At 38.4% G+C, this 10217-nt stretch overlaps 1 protein-coding gene across 1 annotated transcript; it reads left to right on the top strand.

Moving 5' to 3' along the window:
- The first annotated feature begins 4232 nt into the window (after positions 1-4232).
- LOC110445173 (filaggrin-like) lies at positions 4233-7704 on the top strand. The gene has a single exon (XM_021489637.1). It carries the CDS (start codon positions 4357-4359, stop codon positions 6442-6444), a length of 2088 nt encoding a protein of 695 aa, XP_021345312.1. The 5' UTR covers positions 4233-4356; the 3' UTR covers positions 6445-7704.
- The last annotated feature ends 2513 nt before the right edge of the window (positions 7705-10217 follow it).

Raw genomic sequence — 10217 nt, 5'->3', positions numbered from 1 at the left:
CCGTCAGTTTTGACATTTACTATAGCAGTCCAGTCGTCGTGGGTTCGAGGATGTTATTTCCAGGCCCGGAATTGGGGGGAAAGGCCTCTGGTAAATAAGTAGGGTAAAAAAATTACGTAAAGTGTACCATAACGCTAAACTATATTAGAACCGTTGTCACTGTTGTAAAATATTTCAAAATGAGTATCACATAAACAGCTCATGTTGGCGATGCCTTATACGGGATTATAGTTGTTTGAAAATTGAAAGGTTGAAAATAGATGAAAGCAAACAGAAAACTGAGGAGTCATTTTACTACTAGCTTATCTCCCCCTAGTTTAGAACTTAGGATCAGACATCCAAGTGATCAAAATTATTAGAGTTAGTTTTTTCTTAATTATTTAATATTCTAGAGACGGTGGCCAGGATATCCATTTGGTTGCGTCATCATAGACCTGCATGAAGTATAGAGTAAAATACACTTGTGACCTTTAATTTGTCATGGGACTGCACTTCCGAGATTCTTGGCATATTGTATCTCGTGATAATCACGCTGTTAGTCCTTGACATTTCAATTTGATAAATAATAAAATGTCTTTTGTTAGAAATTTGACTGATGTAGGGATTTTTGGAAAGAACCATTTTTAAAATCAATATCATAACAGATTAATTTATTTGCAATACCGTAATGCCAAAGTTATATTAAAGCAGGGAGTGTCCATATGCGTAGATTGCATCATTTTATTGCACACTCCATTTCATAAAACTCATCACGAACGTCAAGCGTACCGGAACTCCGTGTGTCCTGTAGACTGATCACCGGAAGTGCGCTACAGCGTGCACATCATTCTCGTAAACAACGTTCGTCTACGTCTACGGATGTGTGAAATTAATTAAACAATAAACGATAATCATGGGATTAGCATATTTACTTGAATGTAAAAATGATATAATCTAGTTTAAACTTAATAAATAAAGATTAGAAAATCGAAACTTGTCAAACAAATGTATAGTGTTAGAATGCTGCGAACAAAACTTTCAACAGAAGACATCAGAACTTACAAATGTACTGTTATACACTTTTATCTTCAATTGGTAACAATATGTACATTTTTAAATCTTGGAAACGAAAAGAAATCGTGAAACGCAAAAGGAAAATATCTCAAATAAATCCGAAATCTTGACCTTTAGTGCAATAGAAATATCGGGTTTGTCCGCGTCGAGAGTTTCTTATTAAACCCGTTTCAAAATAGATATAATATAGGGAATGATTACTGGGATTATTAATATGTATCTGATATAGACGATCCAGTGTGAAGAAACAACTCATCAAACCACTACCCTTTTAATTAATTGTTCACAAAAACATCACGTAGCTCTAACAGAGCGTTGTATTTCTACTTGTACTTCTCCTGTCACACACCTTGTCAGGAAAACTCCCGACACGTTGAAGAATATCGATACCAAAGCGCTTCCCTGAAGCCATAAAACAGAAATGCGAAAGGAAACTCGGATTAGAAATGTACTAGTTTGTCCTTGAGCAGATCTATAGTTTTAATCACAGGTGAAATTGTTTATCCAATAGATCAAGAATTATTAACTTTTCACAGCTAAAAACGCTGAAGGTCTGAACCTTGTAAGCTGTATACGTGGGATATTTTATCCTGTAATATATTAGTTTCACTGTGTTCAAAGACAGATGTGATCTATAGCTGATTTAAATGTCAAGACGTTGAACAAAACTAAAAACGCGGTTATTTAAGATTATATTTGAAACCGAATGTCAGCGGAAAATCATTTCTCAAAGTAAATGTCCATAAGAAATAGAAGAAGTAGTTAACGTTCAAAGGTGAAAAATCACGAGACGAAAATTTTCAAATAACTTTGATATTTGATGTTTAGGTAATGGTTCATTTAAAACTTTGGTATGTTTTAAAATGTCACCGTATACATTGATTTACAATGACACGCTATAAACTCAATTTACATTACCCAGATTTGTTTTTTACGTAATTTACCAAAACATATTTTTCAGAAATGTATACGCCGGCATTGCAACGTGTCTCCTTGGTTGCTTTGGAAACTAATATCGTAAACTAGGAATAACAATGGCGCTACAACAAGTGATAGAACCGCTAAAAGGGTCTCGAGTGCTCATTTGATCAAATTAAGTAACACGCTTATAACAATCACTGTTGCTGTGGAAATGGAAGTGTGCAGAGGGTCTTACTATAAGAGAAAATCGGAATACCAGCTTTTTTTGATTTTTTTTTACGTCCTATTAACAGCTATGGTGATTTAAGGGCGTGCAAGGTTTTGGTGGTGGAGGAAAGCCGAAGTTCCCGGAGAAAAACCACCGACCTACGTCCAGTACCTGGTGACTGCCCCACGTAGATCTCGAACCCGCAACCCAGTGGTGGAGGGCTAGTGGTAGCAGAATGCCAGACGCCTTAACCACTTGGCCTACGGGAATACCGGGAGAAACCCCAAAGTACATGTAGTCGGGCAGGTGATCTCCCTTACCTGTTCACGTCCAGTTCTGTACGGAATGATTGAATAAACCTGGGAAACCTTTCAATTTAAACCAGGTAATTGCGGTAAAAGTAAACGAAAAAACGTCTTAAAGGTATATTAAATAATATATAATTGCTAACCTTTTGAAATTACAGCCTGTTTAAGTTTTTTTTTTGTATGATTTATTTACCTCTGACAGCCTGATAATGTGACAGTGTAGGAATTCCGAGGTAGATGTATACGTTTATTTCTACGTAATTGATTATTGCATCTTGTAAACATTTTATATTGTAACCGTAGTTAAATTCAGATCCCAAAGTCGTTATTTCCATTGAACGCTGCTAGGACTGCAATAAAGTGTTTACCACTTGAAGTGATCAATCTGTTATTTCAATTTAATTTCTACTAAACTTTTAAACTTTATTGTCATCTATTATTCCCAAAATTGGTTTACTTTTAGTCAAAATACTAGTTTAGCATATATAATCTATACTGTTCTATTAATTAATACAATAGATACAACAGTTACAATACAATACATACACTACAAATTCGGTATATTTGTTCCTTGATACATTACCTTACCTAAAGATATGGGTTGTGAGGTTTTTAAAATCATAAACAAAATTTCTCCTGAATATATTCATAACCGTGTAAATATTCAGATGTCTAATTATGACTTCAGGAAGGAAAATACTGCAGAGGTGCCTAGGTCAACACTGTGAAGTATGGACATAAATCGTTTGCTTTTGAGGCCGCCCGGGTGTGGAACAGTCTCCCAAATGACTTCCGAAAAGTTGAAAACTTCAAAGAATTCCGGTGGCTGGTACATCCCTGGGATGGCCCCATCTGCCTTTGCAATATCTGCAAAGAGTGATACTTCATACTGTGCCCTGGTTACCTCTGCCACCTGACATTTTGGATTGTGTGATACTTTTATTGTCTTATTTCATTTCTGATGTTTTAATTCTATTCTATATTTTTACAGCATCTTATTTGTATTTTAATTCCATATATTCTAAAATATATTTTTTTTACAAAAAAATGTTAATTGATTTCGGTATCATTTTTTAATTCACACTATAATAGTGCATATTCTGTCAATCTTTATTCTTTGCTATATTACCATGTTTGTATATTCCATTTCATAGTGTTTTAATCCAAGTCGTAAGTAATTCTTGTGTGATATACAAGTATTCATTCACTATTAACTATGTCTATTATTTACTTATTCTGAATACTACTTATCTGTGATCACATTTAATGCTTTTAGGTAGGGGACTCCAAATCACTTAGAATCCTGGGATATGGAAACTTTCTTTTTCTGTGATGATTATTCCTGCTTTTTATTAATATATGAGATTATCTCCATTTACTTGAAATATAATACGTTATTGTTATTTTACATATGTTTGTCGCAATGATAGCTTTCAAGAGCTAATGTTCCTTGTTTACCTGTATGCGACGTTAAATAAAGTATCTTGTATCTTGTATCTTGGTGTTTAAAACCACTCGGTATTACCATAGTGTTAAACAAAAACTATGTTACATGTAAGTTGTTAAACGCCTGGTAATTTATGACGTGTCATTAACAATTGTTTATCGCAATTATAGCTCACCATTTGTGCCAAGAAAAATATAGCTCCTTGTATCCTGTAGGCAAATGCGTTCACCAATCGACATTGTTTACCACAATTTTTATGACGTCATAATACTTGGGGACGACACAATATTGGTGACGTCATTATCGTTCAACCAACAACAACATAAATGGCGGCGGCATAGTAGTGTGCAACGAACATACTTTCCTTACAGCAGGTAAGCCGGCTTGGTGGCCAGTACCGGTGAGTTCAGTGTCGGAGGATGGCTAAAAAGTTGCTATCCCTGCTTAAGTGTCCGCCAACTCAGAATATCAGTGTTCAGGTGACGGATCCAGACAAGATATACACCTGTATAAAGCAACTCCACCAAAGTACCGATCTAATGAAAGACATCTATGATGCATATTCCGGCACGGTTAAGTTTGGCGAAAACAAACTGCGGGAAACAGATGATACCCTGACGAAGATGGGTGTCATGTTGACCAATTTCGACTCGTCTCTAAACAAATGGGGAAGCCATCTACGAACAGACGCAGAACAACTTCGAGAGAAAGAACAGCGCTTGGAACGGTTGAAAAAAGAAGTCGAATTTGATAGGAATTGGTTGTTAGAAAAGCGGGAACAATTTCCAATGAAATTGCAAGATGATGACTATCAAAAGGCTATGAGAATCCAAAAGATCAGGGATTATCGTGAGGAGCGAGGTTTGCTAGAAACGAGGAATAAAAAGGCTGACGAACAGATAGAAAAGATATTAGAAAACATAGACGGTGCGGAGGAGAAATGCGATACTATACAGAAGGCACGAGGTGATCAAAGTCGGGCGCACAAGGCTGACCTCAAAAACCTGATGGTCGATTGGGAGGAGAGTAGAGGCAAACGAGAGCTCCTCCAATCCCTAGATATCCACCCTAAAACCTTGCTCTCGTCTCTGGCAGACAAAGAAGACTGGCGAGCTAAAGATAAGGAGTTATCTGACCTGCGGAAGGAACATGATCTGTTGCGAGAAAACGTCCAGGATCAGCAAGATCGAAAAGATATGCTGCGCCTACGCAATGATGAGCTACGGAGGCGAGTAATGCATAATGAAGCTGTTCTTCATAATCTGAGGGAGGAAGCAAAGGAAGAGCATTTGAGCAAAGATGGCACGTCCTACAAGCATGAAGATAGGCATGAATCTCACAGGCATGGAAGGAGTGGAGCATCCCATAGGCATCATGACAAAGAAGGGTCCTCTCATAGACACGGAACCTCCCAAAGACATCACGATCATGGTACATCCCACAGGCATCATAGCCACGGAAAGCCGCACAAAGACCACGATTATAGTACCTCGCACAGATATGGAAGCAGGGATGGTTCTCCTCCGAGGCATTGGAACAGGGATGGATCGCCGCCAAGGCATAGCCACAAGGACGGAACAACCCATCGACATAACAGGGATGGATCGCCGCCAAGGCATCGCCACAAGGAAGGAACAACCCATCGGCATGACAGGGATGGATCGCCCCCAAGGCATAGTCACAAGGACGGAACATCCCATCGGCATGACAGGGATGGATCGCCTCCAAGGCAAAGTCACAAGGACGGAAATTCCCATCGGCATGACAGTACAGCATCTCATAGGCAACGAAGCCGGGATTTATCTCCGCAAAGACATGTGAGCAGAGATGGGTCTCCTCCAAGACCCGAGAAAAGAGATGTATCTCCACCTAATAAACATGCAAACAGAGACGTGTCCCATGGGACCAGGGATGTGTCCTACGGACACAAAGAAGGGTCTCATGGAATAAGGGATGGGTCACATGAAAGCAGGGATGTATCTCCTCCCAGATATGGAAACAGGGAAACATCTCACAGAAGCAGTGAAGGGCCCCATGGAAATAGGGAAGGGTCCCCTCCTAGACATCAGGAAAATTTTGATACAACAATCAGGCGTGGGAGCAGAGTATCAGCATCAAATACAAGGAACAAGGACAGCTCTCCTCAAAGACACGGAAATAGGGATGTATCCCCTCCAAGAGAAGGTAACAGGGATGTATCCCAAGGAAACAAAGAAAGGTCCCCTAAAAGACACGAGAATAGGACTGTATCACCTGGAAACAGGGACGAATCTCCTGTTTTGCGCCCAGACAGTCATAAGGACGGCACAACACACAGACGTGGGAGCAGATTGACGTCACCTAAACCTGGGATAAGGGATGGTTCATCACACACAGGGATGGGCAGAGACACTGTATACGAGAACAGGGACGGAGGCTACCTCCAAGAACAACTTAGCTTGAGTCAGTTCGGCAGCCAGACGATCGTGGGGCACCAGTCGTCTGATGAGGACTTCACACAGCTGTGAGTAAACAGAGGATTCCAACTAGCAAACAGTCCTAAAGAACAGCCAGAACCCCAACACATGGACAATAGACACTGAGTGCTATCTCGTGTCCGAAAGGTCTATAAGAAAAAGTAAAAGAACATTCTCTCTTATCTTTCCTTTTTAGGTTTTTTGAGTATAACATTTATAGATTGGATAAGATCTAAAGAGCTTATTCAATCAATATGAACGATCTCTGTAATGATACTCTGTCAAGTACAGAAATGTACTTTTCTAAGACGTCTCACTAATGAGCATGTCCGTCCATTTTGTAGTTTTTATAGTTTTGTAATTCTGTGATATATGAATATATAATACATTGTTAAAAAAATGTTCCTTTTTTCGGATAGAGAAAGAATTTGCAATTCGGTTTAAAACCTAGCGTTTGACTAAAGAGCATGCGTCATGTACGCCACTTCCTGTCCATGTTTATGTATAATCTGGATTTCTATGTTATTTTGTGTATTTTGTATATTTCAACTTACTTTGCTGATGCTAGACCCGAAATCACAAACTTTTTAAGTTTAAAACCGTTCACATTGTTCAAAAGCAGTTTAATATTAGTGGTTGTGTTTTCATTGAATTGGTAAATTAGTTTTGCATTCTGTTAAAGAAATCATCTAACCATTTTAAAATATGAAATATAAGCAGGTTTAGTTAAACTGACTCTAAACAGTGTATCTAGAAGTATTTCTTGGATGTCGAAATACGAATTGTAGGTATTTATTTACACAGCACTCATATGAACTGTGGAAAATGTCGAAGATAAACTCCGAATGTGAAAACTATCTAAAGTATCTTATCTATAAACAAACATCACACTTGTACAATCTTAGTGGTTTTGCTGATTTTGAAACTTTTTCAAGTGCATATACCTGTATTCTGTGTCTCGTGTAACTAAGTATTTCCAAAATGTACTATCACCGAAATCGGACATCGTTTGAAGTCTTAGTGTTCAATGGTATCTTTGCAATTTTTTTTGCAATTGTTAGATTTTCATCGAAGATATTTTGTATCTTCCACGTGTCCATTTTCACAATTTTAAGAAATAAGAACCGTTCTATTTTCTGTTGCTGATATACAGTTATAGACAAGCACTGAGTTAACACGATTTACCGCTAAATCATTTGTAACTGAGATGACCTCTAACTGTTTGTACTCATGATCGTACGGTTGATATTGTCAGTATGTGTTAGTGTCAAATTAAACGAGCTTCAGATAGATGTGTGTCTTGATTAATTAATTAGAGGGTGTTACTCTGGACGGATTAATTAAAAGTCGTTACCTAGGACAATCTTGTCATATGATCCAGTTATAGTATAGTCTCCTCCAATGACACTTCCAAAAATAATATTACCAAATTGGTTAATGTTAGGAGAAATAATAAAACTAATTTGCATATAAATTGAGGATTTTCATTTTAAATCCCATTAGAAACTTATTTTTCTTGCAGTTTAAATCGTAATGGAAATAGCGCAAAAATGGATATTTTTTAGATGCAATACGTACAATGTGTGTCTATATGCGTTGCTTCTCGTATCAAAGACATTTGAATCCCACAAAACATAAATCACACATTTTACCAAGTTAATTGCTTATATACATTGGCCTATTCGCAGGCCTTTGTCTAAATGACATGCTACTAAGGGAACTTTACGTGAATCACGCTCCCCGGCCCTGACTCTACAATATCTTATCCTTACTAAGACATGAATGACATTATATAATTATATGACATAAAGTAACAGGGGGTGAGAGATTTACCCCGGTATAACTGTGTAGAGAGTAAGAGATGTACCCCGGTATAACTGTGTAGAGAGTAAGAGATATACCCCTATACAACTGTGCAGAGAGTAAGAGATGTACCCCGGTATAACTGTGCATAGAATAAGGGATGTATCCCGGTATAACTGTGCATAGAGTAAGAGATGTACCCGGTATAACTGTGTAGAGAGTAAGAGATGTACCCCGGTATAACTGTGCATATAGTAAGAGATGTACCCCGGTATAACTGGGTAGAGAGTAAGAGATTTACCCCTATACAACTGTGTTTAGCCCGGTATAACTGTGCAGAGAGTGAGAGATATACCCTGTTATAACAGGGTAGGGAGTATAAGATTCTCCCCAGTATAACTGTATATGGAATGAGATATATTCTCGCTGTTATTATGTAGAGAGAAAGAGATATAGCCGGGTATACTGTGTAGAGGGTGAGAGGTATACATGTACCCCGTTATAACTGGGTAGGGAGTGAGAGATAAACACCGGCATTACTTGGTAGAGAGAAAGAGATATACCCCTGTATAACTTGGAAGAGAGTGAGAGATATGCCCCTGTATAATTTCGTAGAGAGTGACATATATTATTCTATTATGGCCCTTTCCCGAGGGAACTGTTCTCTTATAGTGTTGTCTTGGGGTGCACTATACCTCTCCAGACAACACTATAAGAGAACTGTTCCCGAGGGAAAGGGCCATAATAGATTTAGTACATCACATGACTGTCATTTGACAATAAAAAGTAAAATATTTAATAATCAACAACAAATGTCTTTAAGATAATTGTTTGAGTAGATCTCTCCTTTTTTGTTGCGTATTCAATTCACTGGATTGAATCACCGCTATGTCACATACGGTTCCCCTTTCCAGTAGGAAGTCTGTAAGTACTGCGACGTCAAATGGTGTCGTCTGCTTCGTCTTTATGCATTGCTGAGCCTCTGCGAAGCAATCGGCATTCCTGGTCCCGAAATTCGAAGCCATTTTGGCAGACGACAACAATTAAGTGAAAGTAGAATATAAACGGTGCCCCCTCGGAGAAGGGGCGCAACTCTTAGCGTCACGCTACTTTTCCCGTATCTCAGCGGTCCAAAAAAAAAAAGGTATAGTGCCTGTCTCTAGGTATAGTTCCCGTCGTCAAGAGCGGATGCTAACTATACCAAATAGAACAAGGGTAGTTATCCAATAGCTATCCTAGAAATTATCATGTGATGTACTAAATCCGGGTATAATTGTGTAGAGAGTAAGAAATATACCCCTGTATAACCGTGTAGAGAGTAAGAGATGTATCCCGGTATAACCGTGTAGAGAGTAAGAGATTTATCCCGGTATAACTGTGTAGAGAGTAAGAGATGTACCCCTTTATGAAAGTATAGAGAGTAAGATATGTGCCCCGGTATAACTGTGTAGAAAGTAAGATATGTACCCTGGTATAACAGTGTGCAGAGAGTAAGAGATATACCCCTATACAACCGTGTAGAGAGTAAGAAATATGCCCCGGTATAACCGCGAAGAGAGTAAGAGATGTATCCCGGTATAACTGTGTAGAGAGAAGGAGATGTATCCCGGTATAACTGTGCAGAGAGTAAGAGATTTACCCCTTTATGAATGTGAAGAGAGTAAGATATATACGCTGGTATAACTGGATAGAGAATTAGAGATTTACCCCTGTATAACTTTTTAGAGAGGAAGAGATGTATCCCGGTATAACTGGGTAGAGAGGAAGAGATGTACCCCTTTATGAAAGTGTTGAGAGTAAGAGATGTACCCCGGTATAACTATATATGTAGAGAGTAAGAGATGTATCCCGGTAAAATTGGGTAAAGAGTAAGAGATGTACCCCTTTATGAAAGTGTTGAGAGTAAGAGATGTACCCCGGTATAACTATATATGTAGAGAGTAAGAGATGTATCTCGGTATAACTGGGTAGAGAGTTAGAGATGTACCCCTTTATGAAAGTGTTGAGAGTAAGAGATGTAA

This window comes from Mizuhopecten yessoensis, unplaced genomic scaffold (assembly GCF_002113885.1).
Source record: "Mizuhopecten yessoensis strain PY_sf001 unplaced genomic scaffold, ASM211388v2 scaffold2091, whole genome shotgun sequence".
NCBI lineage: Eukaryota > Metazoa > Mollusca > Bivalvia > Pectinida > Pectinidae > Mizuhopecten > Mizuhopecten yessoensis.
The sequence above is the reverse complement of the archived record's forward strand: the minus strand, read 5'-3'. Positions and strand labels throughout refer to the sequence as shown.

Coding starts and splice junctions, on each gene's coding strand:
- LOC110445173 (XM_021489637.1), top strand. CDS start 4,357: ATGGCTAAAAAGTTGCTATCCCTGCTTAAGTGTCCGCCAACTCAGAAT.